Source organism: Halictus rubicundus, chromosome 6 (assembly GCF_050948215.1).
Source record: "Halictus rubicundus isolate RS-2024b chromosome 6, iyHalRubi1_principal, whole genome shotgun sequence".
Taxonomy (NCBI): domain Eukaryota; kingdom Metazoa; phylum Arthropoda; class Insecta; order Hymenoptera; family Halictidae; genus Halictus; species Halictus rubicundus.
Window position 1 is genome coordinate 19,565,121 of NC_135154.1, and position 19,119 is coordinate 19,584,239.

Below are 19,119 nucleotides of genomic sequence, written 5' to 3' on the forward strand. Positions count from 1 at the left end.
AGCGCGTTCACAGTTCCCTGCTATGCGTGGCACAAATAAGAAAGGGTTTTTAGGGACTCTACAGCTACCCTTGGGTAAACTATCGGTATCTCTCCTCTACAATATTATGGAGATAGAAATCGTCGCTGCCTCTTATTAACGTAAATTATACATATATTGTAAAAACAAGAATAGTTGTTTTTTTTTTTTAGCAAGTATCCACATCAGGAAGGGGATCGTGCCATGTGAATTCGATCATTTTTTGAGGACTATGTCTCGAATTTTGATGACATTGAAATATGTTGTGGTCCAAGTGAAAGTGGAAGAAATCCGAAAGAATACTCCCAAAAGTGTCCGATATCGCGTCGAATGACTCAATTACATGATAATTTGTAGAATAAGACGAATTAATTCCACATAAATTGCATCGTTTTGTTTTACGACACGAAAAAATGTATATGGAAAACTTCTGAATTCTTGTCCATAATGATCGAAAAATGTCGAAGGATCGGATAGAAGTTTCCGTGGCAGGAATGCGATGGCGTATCTATCTCTTGTCGAATGGGACGAGGCAGTGACGTAAACCTAGCCACTCGGGTGCGACAGCAAAGGACGCACACGCTGGTACTTCACTGCCTCGGCCTCGTCGTGTCATTGGATCAGAGTGCAAGGGGCAGGTCTCGTTTCACACGTAGTTTCGATTACAGTCGAAATATTGGCTACAACGGTTACACATACTATGTAGCGTGTGACGTCGAAGCGAAAACACCGGGACTACAGGCGCGGCTAAGATGAGCATAGGCAAACCTAATGATAGACTCCCCAAAACTGGTGGCACGTACGTATACTTCCACTTTTCCAATTTTCCACTATTCCCACCACCTTTCGAACACACCTTGCAACCAATGAATTCTAATCATTTTAAACTTGTTCTCCGGAGTTTTGACTTATAATCACTTATAAGATATAAAATATAATTTAACAATGCTAAAATTAATTTGTGAAGCTGAGTTTTATTGTTCCACCGTTAAATTAGATTATAGTTTGAACTATTACTTTTTAACATTGCAACGTTGCAAACAATATTCTCTTCTCGACTTCGAAAATGTATACTGTTCGGATGCTATCGTGGCACTTGACGGCCAGACAGCATGGACAGAGATCGATACCCAAAGGATTGTTAGCGGATGCATTGGCATCCCCGTGGTGTAGAGGGCGGGGGGGGGGGGGGGGAGAGGAGTAAACTGTTCGGGTGTTAGGTAGCAAACACGCGCCGTGTGGGAGCGTTATTGCATTTATTGCGATCGTCTCGAGCGTCTGTCAAGTGGCCTTGCTACGGTTCGGGTGCGTATGAATATAGAAAACGTGGTAGTATCCGTACTAGCGTTTATCTCCGGAACATATGAATAGACTGCTTCTGGCGAATTCGAGGGTCCCGGAGAACCGTGGCAAATTTTTGGGATTCGAGGAAGAGGACTCTGCGCGTGATGGCACTTTTTTAAATTAGAAAACGGAGAATTATTTTCGGCTTTTACCCGCGAATCACGTTTGCTTTAACCGAAGTCTAGAATATTCGGTAAAATACATGTCATTTTATATTTTTCATCTTTTCTGCTATTTCACCTGCTTTTTAAAATGGCAACTATCATGGTCATTATTTGTGGCCACAAATCGTGGAAAATGGTTTCTCTATACAATGACAGTTTTTCCGAACTACAAAACAGAAAGTTATGCTACATCCTTGAAGTACCCGACTTCACCTCTGTTTTAGAGTACTATCTAAATCGGTAATTATTCGTGGCAATCGATTGAGAAAAACGGTTCCATTTTTTAAACAAGGAAGCAAAAAGCTGCTTTATACTTTTAGCCTTGAATTACCTTTATCTCACCTGTATTTGAAAGTATAATCTAAAATGGTAATCGGTATTGGTAAATGGTAATGGTATTCGTGTCAACAGACTATGGAAAATGGTTTCTTTGCTGATCAGAATGACGCGAATAACCCAATTGCAGTGACACGTGTGTCCCTCGAATGCAAATCCACCAACAAAGGTAAAATATTCGTTCTTTTACGTCTGTCAAAATGTTTTCCAAAAATATCAAGCGCGTCCCGCACATAACAGCACACGCTTTCGTCATGTAGAACCAGCTACAATACGGCAGTGACGAAAATAAAACAAAAGCAACGTTGTCGGCTAGTCCGTTTATCAATTTAAGGCTACAAATGCTACGATCGCACGCCCACGCATGGATTATGCATGGCAGGATCGTGTATGAGTCAGCCACACTACACGTTACGCGTCACTTGTACAAATAAAATAACGCGCCTCCTGTCGATCACCTAATTTTCGTTCCTGGTAACCAATCACGATACACAGAAAACGCCAGAAGAAGCCATTACTACAGAAACAACGGAAATGTATTTGCATATTACAGTCAGTTCTTCTGTTTCAATATTTCAGCTTGACGTTCGTCCTTTTCGAATGTTTTTATATATGATGTCCTTGAAAACTCAACACGAAAGATACGTCCATTTATTGATTTAAGAACTACGTATTCATTTATAAGTTGAAAAATATGTAGAGAAAAAGTTGTTCTTATTATACTCTTCTTTTGTTTATATCATATATTCCTTTTATTTTTCCTAAATGGCAGCTGTTTCTGACGTGTTTCACTATTGATTTTCGATTATGTTCATATTCCTATGGTGTTCCTGTTCTTTCAGCGAATCAATCATGCGGTACGATAACGATTCAATTTTTTAGCATGACCGGTGATCATCTAATTCAGAAAATCAAGTGTAAAATGTACATACTGACACGGTAAAATAATGCAAGCAATAATTAATACAAGCTCGTGCGAGAACGAATCATGTAGCACAGCACCGTTTTGATGGTTTTGAGAAAGTATTTGGTCAGTCTTGTTCAATAAAATCACGGTATCAATTTCGCGAGTTAAGCGTTATCGGCGGTGGAAAAATTGCAGTTCCCAGTGTTTGTACGCGGGTCGGCCGTTGCGCGGATTATAGTGATCGCGAGAGACCAGAAAAGCCTGGTTCAACGAAAGTCCTAGATTTGCATCAATCGTTCTACATATCCAGACACGTTCCTCGATACAGCCGGGGTCGTACACCTTGTGTTTGGCGAGCGTGTCGCCATAGTAACTCTGCTGTCCTAGAAATTCCTCTGCGAGCATTGTACGCGGTGCCGATTCTTACCGCTTGTAGCTTCGTCGACTGTTGGCAAGTATCATTTCGAGCCCAGTCTATATGCACAGAGAGCCAGAGAAGGGGGAGGGGAGATCGCGTTGCGTTTCTGTTTGCGTTTACGCTCGCGTGTCGAACCGCAAATTGCTTTGTTACTTTCAATCGTTGCACTTTGTTTCTTTCTCTGTACGGATTGTTTTGTCCCACAATTCGTTAATTGCTAAGACCACGTAACAGCCAATTACACTTTCTGCTGCGAGTTCAATCAAGAGACTGCGAAATTGGAACTGTCCGTTGTCAGTATGACGAACCCCTTTGAAATTGTTCTGTCGCTTCAATTTCGAAGCTATCGAAGCTTCCTGTCAAAAGAATGTTTTTCTCTAGTGAAGTTACAGAAAGATTTTCTTGAGAAATTGTTTGGTATGCTTCTACGTTCGATGTTACCGTACAAATTCTATGGAATCTGAATAAATTCAATCCGGTTAATTATATTGTCATAGGTTAAGAGTAATACAGCGTGGGCTAAAATTCGTGGTAGAAACGAGGTCAGGGAGATGGTAAAGCTAAGAATAAAACGAAAATCAAGAACAACAAACATCCGTGGCAGGCTTCATTTCCGAGAAAATTGGCTTTAGAAATTCAACAGGTTCTTATACATTGATTCTTATAGATTGACAAGAAATAGAATCAACAGGTCATGATCAGACAATTCAGCGGAATTCTGTTTCAATAGCGTGCGTATTCGATGAATCTCCAAATTTATTTTGCTCGAAAATTGAAGTCTCCAACACAGTATTGTTGTTCTTTATTTTTAGCTATGCTACCGCCTTGACTGACCTCATTCGAAGAGATCGGGACAACAAACGGTCAACTCGATTTAAACATGACCGCCCACTTAGATTTTCTAATCGTTCGGAGCAACAAACAGTCAGAGCGACTGTAAACAGTCGGGACAACAAACGGTCACCTTGCAGGTAAATTTGTGCGTTACACGACATTGGCGCCAAGTAAAGATAGTCGCACAAGTACAGCACACAGAAGCGATCGGACTGTACACGTGAAAAATGAAAAACGACAGTGAATGTAATATAACAAAAAATTTGATGATGTAAAAAAATTCGTATCAAAATACATATCATAATAATAAATATAACAACGATAAACTTAAGCGCGGCGGTGAAAATGATGGTGACGAACAAGATGTTTTGTGAATCAAGTTTACTTTTTTATAATATTACATTTTGCAATAAAATAGTATTACTACCAAATACATGTTATCGGCACGTTCAGGTTTACAACGAAAACTGAATCGTGATTGTGACGATGATAGTAATAAATATAACTTCTTGTGAAAAACAATTTCTAGTTACGAAATTGTGTTAAATAAAATATAAAATTCTGTTCAATAAAATAAATATCGAAATAAACATCGTTAATTGTTTTCTAATGTTTTTAGTCAATAAATCAAAACTTCAAATAGTTAACCGTTTCTTGCTCTGAGCGTAACTGCAGAAATAACAAATTTTTTGGAGAATTTCATCTCGCTCGGGGCGACAGTCGCACCGAAAAGTATCGAAAAAATTCATTTCTACTGATACATCGAAATCGAGCTGTCCGTTTGTTGCCCTGGGCACTTTATTTGTACAAGGGATTTTGGATCACTTGCGGTACGACTGGCGCAGTAAGGATCAAAACTGATTACACACTATTTGAAACAACATAACTTTTTTTCAAATTAGATCAAATGACTCGAATGTTATTGAGAAGTTAGAAGGATTAGTTTATTAGACGAGGCGTAAAAAATTTTTGAAAAAAATTTGAATTGGTCGGAATCGCAAAAGAAATAGTAAAAGATGGTTTTTTCAGCTTTTTTATCTGAGGCTGTATTGAAAATTTAAAGAATGTGTTTGATTGGCTCGAATAAATTCTATCCATGTTGAAAATTTCACCGATATTGGTTACTTCGTTTACGAGTTATAAACGATTAAATGTGGGAAAATTGCCATTTTTCACGATTTTCGACTTAAAGTCGCACTTTCCTTCTAACTTCTCGATAACATTCAAGTCATTTGATCTAATTTGAAAAAAGTTATGTTGCTTCAAATAGTGTGTAATCAGTTTTGCTCCTTACTGTATATGCAAATTTCTGGTTTCATAGTGCGTTTTATGAGGACTGGTAAGATCACTTAACTAATAGAATCGAATAATTTCTTTTGGGATCATCATTTCAAAAATATCTTCAAAGCTTCTACTGCAACGCACTCTTTACTACGGCTATTCTTAACGTGTTGAAGAATCCAGCGTGTCAAGCGCGGAAAATTAGAATTACCGATGAGCCGAAGTTTTTATGTTAATTCTGTACGAAGTGTGTTACTCGTATTGTAAGATAGGTAAGGCATAAACTAATATGTGGTAGCAATGAGAATAATTCATTCCGTCTCGCTTCGCTTCCACAACGGTGTTGCCACTATTAAACTTCCAGCCCTCTTAGGTATACTAAATCAGCTCAACGAGCAGTTATCAATTGCAGGAAGTCTATAAAATAATCAACGACGTCCCAAAATACCTCAAACAATTATGACTTTAAAATAGATTTAATGCATTCTGTAGGTATAAAAAAAAAACATTGGAATTTTATACAGTATCACCAAAAAGAAAAAAGAAGAAAAAATAAAATAAAAATCATTCGCAGAAATGACTAGATGAAACTTTACGATGATAAACAATACGCAACGAATCTCAGTTACCCAAACATTTCGTTTCGGATTAATAATGCAAAAAAGAATTCCGGAGCTTCCTTTTGGTATATTACGTATTATTCGGAGCCTGGTCGATGAAATGTTAAAAGATTGCAGTAAAAAATTGATTTTCAAGTTCCGCAAAAAAAGTTCTGTCGGTCACATACGACGCGACGCGGCACTCAAACTGTTAAAGAATTGCCGCGCGAATCGACGATTCACGGTGCATTTCTCCGTATGACCGGAAAGCGTTACCGTTAATTGATTTAGAAGGTGGCCATAGCGTTCGATTCGAAGCCGAAGCAGAAGAAAGTTCGTTGGACTTTCGAGCGAATCGACGAGACAGGACTTTCTAAAATATTGCGCGTTTGTTTCTTAATTGCGGCGGCGAGCATCCGAACGGCGCGCGGCGCGGTGCGGTGCGGTGCGGTGCGACGCGACGCGACGTGGCGAGGCGCGGCACGGCAGCGTAATAAACTCGATTTCGCGTAGTAACGCACGGGAACGTTTTCGTTTGCAGTGCGCCACGTGCACTGCCGTAAAAACGTGTCCCGGTCGGTGACAGGTGTGCCAGGAAAACCTGTATTGTTTCTCTTTCTTTCTTCATCTTCTTACGCCAAGCATCCGCCGTAGAATGTCGAATGAAGGCGACGACGGCTTTTATTCTCCGGCGACGGAGACACTTTCCAGAAATTGCTCCTACCATTCGCGAAAACCGCGGGACAAATTTCATTCTCTAAATCGAGCCGAGAAAGAAACCGTCAGACGCCGATCGACGCCGACTTTCGCAACAAGTATTTCATAAAGATACCGATCGAAACGTTCCCCTCGTTAAACACCGTTACCGCGAAAACGTTCGATCATGGAGCCGTTCTAATTAACACACAAAAGGAAACGATATTAACCAATGGACTGAGGACAAGTTTTACGACCTGTATTCGCGATGCTCAGGATCGTTCGCGGTTTCATTCGAGAAACGAATTTTTTCGACCCCTTGCACTATGACTTAAGTCGCGCTTATGGCGTTTATAATTGTCTGAAGAAAAATTTGACCAGAAAATATGTCCAATTCAATAAATTATTGGAACCTGTGTTTATGAAAATGACAAATTCACATTTATTCGAATCTCTATTTACATTTATAATAATATTGTGTCCAAGGAAATAAATTTACTAGATGAATTTCTTTTTAAATGCATTGTTACACCAATTGTAAGTGAAGAAGTTTGGCACCCGCCATTTTGTCGAACCCCGTAACAGTGTTAAACATAAGATAACATTTATAGTAGGTAAATTTTACAGATTAATGATAGTTTTAATACAATTATACGAGAAAGAGAAAAAGAAATGAGTAAATAAATTTGTCCTTCGCTCTTACACTTGTAAAACAAAGGAAACTAGTGCACAACAACAAATTAAACACAGTCCAGGAACATTCGAATTCCTAAAGCTTGTATGTATACAAAACGTCATCGGGTATTATTCTCCGAATCCAACATAAATCATTGTCACTTCAAAAATACGATAGCATGTTCAACGGGGAAACGAATTTTGTAAATTTCAACGCGTTTGAAATTTTAAAGCGTTAATGTGTAAAATTGCGTTACGTTGCTCTTGTTATTGTCAACATGTCGTGGATCGCGAAAGAGCTTTCAATCATGAAATGTCATCATGAAATATTTATCGAGTGGTATGTAATATCTGTTTGAAATGACTCGGTAATATACCTGTTCCTCTTACAGAAAAATATTGATCTTTATACTGTTTGCAACGACCGCATATATGTGAATGTATAAAAAATTGTTTAAAAAGCCTGTACCCTTACTAAAATGAAAGATACATATATGTAAACTATTTGTGTCAAACAATTCTTTGATTGCATTATACGAGTTCGAAAAAATGGCAACTTTTACTTTAAAAATCATTTCTTAATCTATTCTTGCTGCAACGTACAATATAAGAACGTATCCAGAAATACGACAACATTTCTAATCCCTAATTTGAAAGCTTCAGAGTTAGAACCTAACACAAACTTGATACCCACAACAGAACAATGTGCTGCAGTTGACTGAAAAGAAGGTAGGTCGACACAAAGGCAAAAGGAGAGCCTAACTGTTCGGAATTCACTTCATTGACATTGTCACTTCCAGCAATAACGAAAGCCTACCTAATAACCAATCACGCCTACATTCCTTCCAAATGCCTTTTTTTTCAACCACAAAGAGAACCAAGTTCCACCTACAGCGTCGTTTCATGTCGAAAGTCGGTACTCACAGTTCTTCATGTTGATCAACTTCCTTAGATCCTGTCGTAATCCTTAAGATCCTGGCCACAATAAAACGAACCCGAAGCCTTCAAGTCACGTGTATCACACGATCGTATTCACACAAAGAATCCTAGCCGAACCTGTTCAATTCCTATTCGATCCTTTAGATCCTCTTTTCAGACGCCGCAAAGATTCGCGGGTCTCCAGCAACGGTTCATCTTTGTCATCGATCACCGCGAATAATCACAAAACGCGATCTACGAGGGACACCTGCAAATCCGCGGGGACGCTTGGGTCACTTCGGATCGAGCCGCGACTCGGGCCTGGAAGATCCACGTTGATCTACGTCGATCCACGAACGCGGACTAACTTCTTCTGACCACCTGCGCGACGCTCTATCCTTCCCTACCACTTTCTCTCTCTCTACCTCTATCTCTCTATCTCTCTCTCTCTTGTAACTGACTACATACGACGACAAAGATCTTCTTTCGCTAAGTTCGGTTAGGTCAAGTGTTTCCCCGGCGTAGTCTCGAGTAGCACTTGTTGATTCCGGCTGAGCATAGTTCTGACCAGAACGACGGGAACCACACCTTACGAGAGACTGTATAGTGGATACATGGTTCGAGTTGAAAGGCTCTCGCTCGCGAGACTTCACCAGGGCCGTATCAAGAAAACACGACAACGCGCTGCAGTATAGAGACGCATCGATCTGAGCTGACCGCGATCCTTTCGTGCGGCGCGCGAGCGGTTTGAACACCAAGGAAGAAAGAGAGAGAGGGGGAGAGAGAGAGAGAGAGAGAGAGAGAGAGAGAGAGAGAGTGTGTGTGTCGTGGATCGAGTGAAATTGAATTTGGAAGTTGGTCTCTTCTGAGACGATACAGTGACTGAACGATTTTTTGATGCATCAGGAACTGACGTCTTGGGAACCGTTGACTGCCACGTGAATTTTGTGCGTATTGATAACAATTGTTAGTTACTTGATAATGAAGTTCTCACCTTACAGTATAATCTCATACTCAGTATTCAGTGGCAGTTATTTTGTGAGATTCATTTTTAAATAGTTCCACTACTGGAAGCAGTGACTATTTGGAGTTTGTTCCCTTTGAAATTAACTCATTTCTGCGTCGATGTAGTGATTTTTGGAACCTAACTAAACCTAAACCTCGATGCACAAATTACAGTAACAATTCTCCCAAAAATCCACAAAAGTACACTACTTCTTGAAGGACTTGCTCTCGAAGGATCCATCAAGATCTTCGAAACCACGAGAAACCCTAAATTTCCCCAATGAATTAATGAATTATGTACTAAGTTACATGACCCAGTTCCAAACGATACGCTAAACACATCATCAAGTTTCCAGACCAATGCCTCTGAAGCTTCTAAAGAGAAGTACATTTTCGATCGAAATTAGGTAGCACCGGGCAACCCGTTCCCCTTTGCAACCACTTACAGTCAAACATTATTCACCTTCATCCTTGCCTCCATCCTTTCTGTGCAACAACCTAATAACATCGTCGAAAATATGTCCGCTCGTAAGTTAAGACAGACGACTCGGGAATGCAAATTCACCGTGGGCCTCATGGTTGCCACGAATTCTTCCCGGTTAACATACAAATTGCCATCGTTCGTTATCTTAAAGGTTGGTGGGTACCGGTGTATGTACAGGTTCCTCCTCTTGTAATCCGGTTCGAGGGTTCGCGGTTGTTGTTCTTCTTCTGGCCGGTTGGCCACGCTGACAATTGCACTCTTCAGCAGCCGGAGAATAATTATCGCGTGTCAAAGCCTCGTTCCCGATGATTATATTCAAGGGGAGCGTTCATGGTACATTGCGAAGAATGTTTCGCATGAGGCCACGCCTAGAGTTCAATTCTCGCATAGTTCTGCCAGCGCCTACGGGCTCACCTTCTCCTTAAATCGAGGATAAGAAGTCCAGGACACGGTTCAATGAAAGCTGGCCAGGTATCCAATCTCGGAGAAGAGGAACAAATAATATTGCACCGAGATAAAATTCAGGGTGCACTGTAGAACAGTCTGTGATCATTATGTAGTAGTAAGCTTCAGTGGGGCATTAAAGCCCTGTTCGGATGAGCCGTTTTACGCGCGTAAAACGCGCGCGACGGGATGTCGGCATAAAAGCGTCACCATCCGTTCGATCGTTTTTTCCCTTCTTTTCTCTCGTGAATTTCGTACGCCGTGCAGCGACATCTTCGTTCCGGCACCTCGATTCGCGCGTAAAACGCCCTATCTGGACGTAATCTAACTCGTTTCACGCGGAGATCAGACTTTTTTCTTCGGGTAAAATTAGTAGTTGAAACATTCTCAGTACATTGACATCAACTTATTCGAATTATTAAAGAAGGAAACAAATTTTTATTTGATTCCAATAGCTTGTAGTTGATTCAGAAAATGTTTATTTTGCATAAAGATCCGCAGTCAACCGAGGACTCTATTCTGTTCCTGAGAAGATAACGTGTTGTTGAGGGACCAGAAATACCGCAAATCTACCAAATTAGTAGCTGAATGCTAGCTATGTTTCTATTATAGTTTATGTTACAGGGAAAATGGTGATATTCAAGAGGATTGTTCAGTTTATACGCTACAGCGCAGAGTATTTGAATTCCTCGAGCGACCATATTGGATGTTTGCGGTGGGATGATACTTATCAGGCGGAGTACCCGAAAACCATACTACAGTATTTCAACAGGCAGTCGGGAAATCAGTCAAAGTAAATACTTTGCTTTGCGTGATTTTTATCTTAATTATCTGAAAGTGCTACGATTATCAAATACAATTAAACTGCATTAACTGTTTTGCCAATTCTTCAAAGATTGTATCTTTGAAGGAAGAATTTCACACTGATTAAAATGGCAATGCTGCGAATATAAACAAACCTTATTCAATTTAAAAATGGTGCGAGTGAAAAAGTTAATTACCGAATAATGAAAATAAAAGGGAAGCTGTTATTCTCCATGCAGAAAACATCTTGTTAAATCAGAACTATCCTTTTAGAATCGCTCATGCATCCATTTCCAAGGACCAAGATGGTGATACAAAATTTTAAAAACTCCCGCGCCACATTCCAGCAATTTTCTCCGTTAGCAGTTTTATCTAGCATACGAACAGTTAAAACAAAGACTACAATTAATCATAAACGACCGGCATATAACGACCAACGACCGCGGCCGATCGTTTTACGTATTTCTACCGGTGTGAGTGGGACCGGTGCGGGTCGCAGGTGTCTGAATAGAGCGTACTGAGAAAATAAATTTTTAAGAAACCCGTTATGCCCGCCGGTGAATTAGTAGTCGGTCGGCGTGCTCGCTTAAGAAATCATTCAGACATGACCGTCTCGAGCCGTCCCTGAGTAGTCGCGAGGAGAGAGGGACTACTTCGCTTGAAAACGCCGGTACACCGTACGTTCAACGTGTCGGCGTTCACCTCAGTTTTATCGATATATTTTTCTCGTTCCTCCCTGGTTTCCCTCTCTCTCTCTCTCTCTCTCTCTCTCTCTCTCTCTCTCTCTCTCTCTCTCTCTCTCTCTCTCTCTCTCTCTCTCTCTCTCTCTCTCTCTCTCTCTCTCTCTCTCTCTCATTCTCTCTCTCTCTCATTCTCTCTCTCTCTCTCTCTCTCTCTCTCTCTCTCTCTCTCTCCCTTTGCGGCTTTCAGGGGCCTCGCTGGCGCGTGCATTACATATTACATACCATTCCATCCCCCTCCTGATAACCGAGTCGACCTCGACAAATTTCTGCCGTACCATGAGAATCGATTCTATCTCTCGTCCTGGTCTCTTAACCGGTGTTGTTTGTCGTCAGACAACAGAAAGGAATTTTTATATTACCCTTATCGTTCGTAAAAAGTTGAGACAATGTTTACGTGTTTATTTTTATTGTGCAATATAATGGAGCATTCTTTTTATCTTTTGTTTGTTTTTTTCTGGGGAGGTTTCTTCAATGCATATAGTAAGGTACCGCGGTGTGATGCATAACAGAAAACGTAGAAATTCTTTAAGGTTTTACCGATATTCGATTCAGAACCGGTTCCGGAGAGTATGTCTTGTAAAATTTCGGAAGGAGTTCGGAGTGTAGTCATTTAGAGTTAATGAGATAGCGTGTCCATATCAGATAGCGGATCGTGTCGGGTTTTAATTTGAGTGCATGGCAACGGGCTTAAGGCGGCCGGCATGGTTTGAAATCCATATACGTATGCAAGGGTCAAAACCTTTTCAAACTACCGCACCAATATTGCAATGAGCAGTTTAGAAGTGGTCAATTGTGTTTCCTAAAAGTCCAATCTACGTCTGTATAGAGCCCAAATTGCGAATTTCTACCTCGTCGTGGAGTAATTTGTAATATTGGACAGAAAATTCAAATTCTGAAGCAAGTATGACGCCACAAGATGGCTGCCGCTGAGAGATTCTCTTAATTTCGAGAGATTTAGTGTTCGTATCGAAAAAAAGGCTCTATACAGACATTTTTAATTGATTACTTACTTATTTAAGACGTAAAATGTCTAGAAAAAAAGGCACAGCGTAACATAGCGTGACAGTCAAGGCCAAATGCCTGCCGGCCCCCTTAAGATCTCAACAAACATTGCATCTTACAGGCTTTTCTGTCTAGGCTTCGGTTGATACCATTTCGATGTCATGTCCAAAGTAGCCGATAATTCACGAATTTCGAAGTAGAGAAGAACTAAATATTCTGTACACTTTATTTTTACTGCAGGAGTAAAATGTATATGGCACGTGTACTTGAACAGTGGAAATAGTATTTAGAAAGAAAGTACTACAAACACACGATACAACACCAAACATATTTTGTCATACTCACTTGCGGATTCTTGTAAAGTTTGTCATTCTAAAATCGAGTCCAGAAGCAGAATTGATCTACACGATTTTGCTAAAGAATGAGCTATTACAAGACAAGCAGTTACACCATTAATCAAGCAGCCACGAATATATCGATTACGTATAGTGATGGCACTGGCTAGTCGAAATAAGGCTGCAATGGCCGCGTGGCGGGAGCGCGTCGTACATGGAAGCTTTAATAAATATTTTCTAGACCTACTCGTATACCGACCGAAACAAATACTTTTCGTGAATGACTTCTTTACCAGAATGTCTGTAAAATTCAACACTGCACTGTAAATTTCTGCTAGATAAAGAACTGTTCACACAAATACGAAATTAGTACGTATAAAGTACCCGCGTCAGCTCCTTTTCAAACATTAACCCTTTCGTTTGCGAGCGCCGACCATAATCGGCATTCATGCGAGAATCCAGTCTATATGAACGCCGACTATAGTCGGTATCCACTTAGATCATATATACTTAGTTCACATGGTCTAAGGGCATCCACGCGACGACCTGTATAGGGTAATTTCAGGACAAACGCATCATAGGGTGAGATGCACCAGTGTTGTTATTGTGGCAATACTGGACGATTCTCAACTGTTTCTTGTTATCATTTAGATCATTTTAACATTTGTGAATAATCTCATATCGAAGGATACGTGTATTATATAATTTACGTGTAACAGAAGTATAAAAACTTCTTAGTGCTCCAAACTTTTGATGAAATATTTTTGTAAGCGGTCAGGACAAATGTCATTACCTTCTTATACTATGGTTTTAACTGTAAGTATCGACTTAAATAGTGACAATGGTTTATCTCTTACGATTTCTTATCGTGTTTTGACAACATTTTTTGTTTCTCCTTCAATTTAGGGACAACATTAATGGATGCAAGTGTACCAGGCAGTCGTGTTTATAAAGAATGAAGCATTCCATTTTTAATTAATTACAAAGCGATAAATGAAAAAAAAAAACGTAGCATCAGAAGGTAGTAACTGACCACTTACAAAAATATTTCATCAGAAGTTTGGAGCACCAAGACGTTTTTATACTTCTATTACATATAAATAATATAATACATGTGTTCTTCGATGTGGGATTATTTACAAACGTTAAAATGATGTAAATGATAACGGAAAAACAGTTGAGAATCGTCCAGTATTGCCACAATAAAACTGGGGCATCTCACCGTATGGTGCGCCTCTCTCGAAATTATCCTTTGCAAATGTACCAGGCAGTCGTTTTTATAAAAAATGAAGCATCCCTGTTTTAATTAATTACAAAGCCATAAATTGAAACTGAGACTTGTTCTTTGCCATACTGTTTGTTAAAATCTTGCACTTTAATTAATTTAATTTAATTAATTTATATTTATTGCTCTCTAATTGGGTAATTAAAAAGGAGATGCTTCATTTTTTACAAAAACGACTGCCTAGTAGATTCTAATAATTATTGTATTGAATGTGTACAGGATTATTATTCAACCACATCTAAAGTAGGTTGGATTTCTTGTTCAGAATGCCTGAAATGTCTGCCTCAAATTCTCTGTGTAATGTGTAATACTCTGTGTAATATGCGGTAGAGAAGAAAAAAGAATACAAGTAGGAAGAAGAAGGTATATACGAACGGAGTGCGTCTGTCCCCAATCAGGAGTTCACCTAATTCCAGACCTTACAGAGAGATGCACTTTCTCGAACTTCTTTAACCCAGTAACTGACCAATTTTAGAATGAAAGAATGCAACTAAATTGTCAGACGTACCAAATATATTTCTGGCGCCGAGTGGTGTTCGTAAAATTCCAAAATCCCCAAATGGGGATTGTGGCAGCTAATGGGTTAAACGGCTTATAAATATATTAAAATGAAACTTTTACTCATTTAACGTTACATATTAAAGATAAAGATATTTAAATAACTAATTAAACTATGCCTGCCTATACTTTCAATTATTTTCAATAAAATTTTTATAGACAGGAAACAAAATGTTGCAAATTTCTCCCGAAATTACCCTATACGGGCTCCAATTGTAATCCGCAGTTATGCGACAACCTGTGTATACGAGCGCCGACTACATGTGTACACAGTTTGGCGGGGCGTCGCCATCAATGGTGGTTCTTCAACGGGGCGGAATGCTGTAACGAAATGGTTATGAGAAGAATTTACAAATAAGTATTAAAAAGTACAAAAAATATAATTATTTGCATGGATACATACAATAAAATTTGATTCGATATTCGTTCATACGTATTCGTGTTAAATAAATCGTTCGTTTATTCGTTCATGTTATTCGCTAGTCGTTTATTTCTCATTGGTCGTTTATTTCTCATTGGTCGTTTATTTCTCATTGGTCGTTTATCGAACAGCGTCACAGCGAGACAACGTCTCTCGAATTTGCTCGGCCGCCGTTGATGCATGTACTTACGTGACTTGAACCAGAAATTCTTTATCGAGTTTCCCGACTCGACAAGAATAGTCGTCTAGAATAGAGTACTCGTCTGCGAAAAATATAATAAAATATAGTAACATATTATAATATAAAACAGGTGAATCTTTTAAATTTTTAGTTCTTTTATAAACTTATTGTTAGTCTATAAAAACTTTAGTTCTTTTCTAGAACTTTTACCAACATATACCATACCACCATATCCCTTTAACCACCATATTTCCAACACTTTTTTATTTTAAAAATTACACCAACTTCAATATAATGTGGATTTATATATAATTACAGACGATTTAGAGATGAACAGTAGATTTGGAGACGAATTGTTTTCTGAGCTCTTGTAAAGCAATGTGTTGAAAATTGATATTTTATGTTTATTCAAGAAAATATCCCAAATGCGTTAATAAAAGTTTCACTAAAAAGAAAATCAAAAATGAATTTTTTTGTACAATAAATGTAATTACATCGATATTTGATTTACAATCAAAGCAAGTGTGGACAGTAACTCTCATTAATATCCAAATTTTTAAATATTGGACCATACACAACTTCAATTTTTTTAGAGGTTACAACAATTAGTTTACTACATGATGTAAACAAAATTTTGTTTCAAAAATTGCAATTGGTCGGAATTGTAGAGAAATTACTTAAACAACTTCTTACAACTTTTTTATGTGGACCTGTATTGAAAATTTAAGAAGTACGTTTTGCAGGTCTATGTCAATTATATAAACTGTGAAATTTTGTAGGTGTCACCTATATTGATTGAGCTACTATCAACATCTTCTTGCTTCATGCTTGTAAATAAAACAAGTGAGCGATGATGACGCTTCCCGTGCGGATTATCAGAATTCTACTGTATAGTAAAATTAATTTGGTTTCTATACGTAATTTAATTTTTATTACTGAGTAATAAACGTGTACTCAGTAGAATTTGACGATTTTGTAAGCTTTATATCAATTGCAAGATATTGATGTTGAATAGAAATTGGCTGAACGACTCTCTATACTGTTTTCGCAGCTATCACATGTCATGTTTTTTTCAATTGTTTCTATCGCTTGTTCTGTGTACACTCACTTTCGCACCACAGCCTGTTCTTGTGTCAATAGTAACACCTTTTGTAACATCCGCTATGCAGATGCCTTCCAAAGCGTGTTCGCCTGCATTCTATTTCACTGCCTGGTCCATGGATTTTATATTCAGGTTACCTCTCGGAAAGAAATTCCTGCAAGCTCGATATTGGCAATTGTACGTTACTGAAAAAGCTTTTGTAACCAGATATCTGCGATATATCCGACGCTTGAAGGCTGGAGACAATTCGACGGATTGCAACACGATATTTTTTCATTTAGTCAAGTGCGTTCTATACTGGTTGTCGCGTTTCAATCTCCTGCGTATGTCAGTTTGAATATTCCCCCGTTTCTATGCACAGCTCTTTGTCAGCGCAGTGAATACGTGGTCCTCTAGGATATCATTGGAGCTATCGTACACGTCAAAACCATTGTAATCCCCTTCAAAGCGTGGAATTTCCATGGAGTATGTCGTTCAATGCGGTTATAACATCAGAACGGCTTAAACCATTTACAAGCAGCACCTTTGATCTTCATTTTCTCACGGAATCTGTTGACAGAGGTAATAGACTATTGATTTCATTTCTTCTTCTAGTGTCATTATGTTTTCTATTAATCCAGATTTATCGTGTATTGTCTTTTATTGAATTTATTGTTTTTCACTTAACTTTCGACAAATTTGACATGTAGAAAACAGGAAGACATTCAATTGTTATTGTTTCCTTCGATTTTTTATGCGTACATTGAATCATTGTCCATAGTAAAACGTGTATCATTTGTTTATCGTTTCCTGTAACATAAAGATTGTCGATTATTTGTCTTCCTACAAATATCTTTTCAAAATAGAATTGATTTGTTACGTATATTATCGTTATTAATTGTTTATAGTAATAAACAATTGAGTCAAGGGGGTACCATCATTGCGAAATGTATGCCGTGTACATATTGTTGTTACGTGAGCGTCCACATCATATTATATACAACGAAGAGAAATGTATAAATAATTTATAGATTAACTTGAAATCACTTGTAACTTTTGGTAACGTATTATAAGGTGATTCTTTTCCGAGGTCACATTAGATTAGTTTTTCTTGCGCATGGGTCTTGAGTGCTGTAGCGCCACGTTACGGTTCCCCAGCAGAAATACATATATGTGTGTATATATATATATGTATATATATATATATGTATGGTGCCCCACGAAACTTGTCCACCCTGAATGACTTCTAAATTATGCGTTGTACGAAAATGTTTTCTATAGAAAAGTTGTATAGTTTTTCTTTGTGGAGATGTTTCGGAGAGTTCAAGGTCACCTTGATTTCTTTAAATGGAAATACCTACTTTTTGTATCGAGAATCGATAGAGTGTCGACTTCTGTGTACAAATGTAATGACCTTTAAATGACCTAGATCTAATAGTTAATGAGATATTATTGAAATAATTTTTCATATGTACTCTCCATGTTCTAGTTGAGGAACGTCAGTTCGAGCATATACTAGCTTCCAAGCTGTGTTCGGCATTATTCGAATTGTCCCGAATAAATTTATCTAAAATAATGATTCAACTAAATTCTTTTTAGTCGATTATTTTATTCGAATATAGATTACAAAATTATTCGAATGATGCGAATAATTTTTTACTGTTTTTGTTTTTACATAATTTTATAAGAACACATATTGTAGGGATTTTAAATGAATGGGGGGATTGATTCTTTCGAAGACGAAAGTAAAAACAAGAATATTTAATGACAGAAGAAAAGAAAAGAAACAAAATGATATATAATAAACTCACTCGCTCACTATTTAAACTCTAAACTCGACCTCTCGCACAAATCCTCACATTCTCACGACTCACGACGTACTGCCTTGCGTCTCAATCCCTGAGAAGGATCTCCACACGCACACACTCATTCATTCCGATAACACGGACACAGTTCTTAAGATCTACAGTTCGAAGAATCCTCGAGACAAAGACCCCACAATATGTATTTCAGATCAATTTCATTCTGTACGAATAAATTCTCATTCGGATAAATTTTCATTCGATTGAATATATTCAGTTCGTTAGCCTTTATCTTTTATCCGTCATCTGAATAACATTTTGCCCAACTCTGCTTCCAAGTGGCAGGTACCTATTGAAAATTATTTTGATGATATCTCGTTAACTATTAGATTTAGGACATATGAAGGTCATTTTACTCAAACATTAATACTCTATCGATTCACTATACAAAAAGTAGGGTAGGGTAGGACGCTCCATGGGCGGAGGGCCTAAGTATTGAAATCAAGTCAAAACGCCTTATATTGTATGTTTATTACGGATTTATTTCCTAAATTATGATTTCACACAAAAGGAAACATTATTTACTTAGTAAAAACCGGATTAATTATCTGAATCACTTTCACAATGCTTGCATGTGAAATAACTTGCACGCATGCGCATTTCAAGTGCACAGCTCTCTTGTAGGAGTTGCATTCGATGGAATTTGAACGACTTAACTTCTTTGGCATGTTTTTCATATAGATAATAAAAAAAACTCTATATTTTCGGAAGTGGACGAATCCGA

The 19,119-nt window shown here is 38.3% G+C and overlaps 1 protein-coding gene and 2 long non-coding RNA genes across 5 annotated transcripts in view; 1 reads left to right on the forward strand and 2 right to left on the reverse strand.

The window, feature by feature from the left end:
* Positions 1-8,775, reverse strand: part of LOC143354835 (putative ferric-chelate reductase 1 homolog) — a 42,074-nt gene extending 33,299 nt beyond the window's left edge. For both annotated transcript variants that reach the window (XM_076789200.1, XM_076789199.1), the window contains exon 1: positions 8,197-8,775. In XM_076789200.1, the coding sequence (XP_076645315.1) occupies positions 8,197-8,206 (10 nt within the window). In that variant the 5' untranslated portion in view covers positions 8,207-8,775. The remainder of the gene's footprint in view (positions 1-8,196) is intronic.
* Positions 8,776-13,688: 4,913 nt separating this feature from the next.
* On the forward strand, positions 13,689-15,177 carry LOC143354852 (uncharacterized). Of its 2 annotated transcripts, XR_013082396.1 has the most exons (3): positions 13,689-13,823; positions 13,914-14,235; positions 14,512-15,177. It is a non-coding gene; the product is annotated as an uncharacterized LOC143354852 (long non-coding RNA). The 2 variants fall into 2 exon arrangements; XR_013082395.1 differs by having other exon boundaries at positions 13,914-15,177.
* On the reverse strand, positions 15,037-18,427 carry LOC143354851 (uncharacterized). The gene is made up of 6 exons (XR_013082394.1): positions 18,345-18,427; positions 17,222-17,343; positions 16,561-17,103; positions 15,673-15,897; positions 15,254-15,534; positions 15,037-15,171 (listed from the first exon to the last, which is right to left on the reverse strand). It is a non-coding gene; the product is annotated as an uncharacterized LOC143354851 (long non-coding RNA).
* Positions 18,428-19,119: the final 692 nt, after the last annotated feature.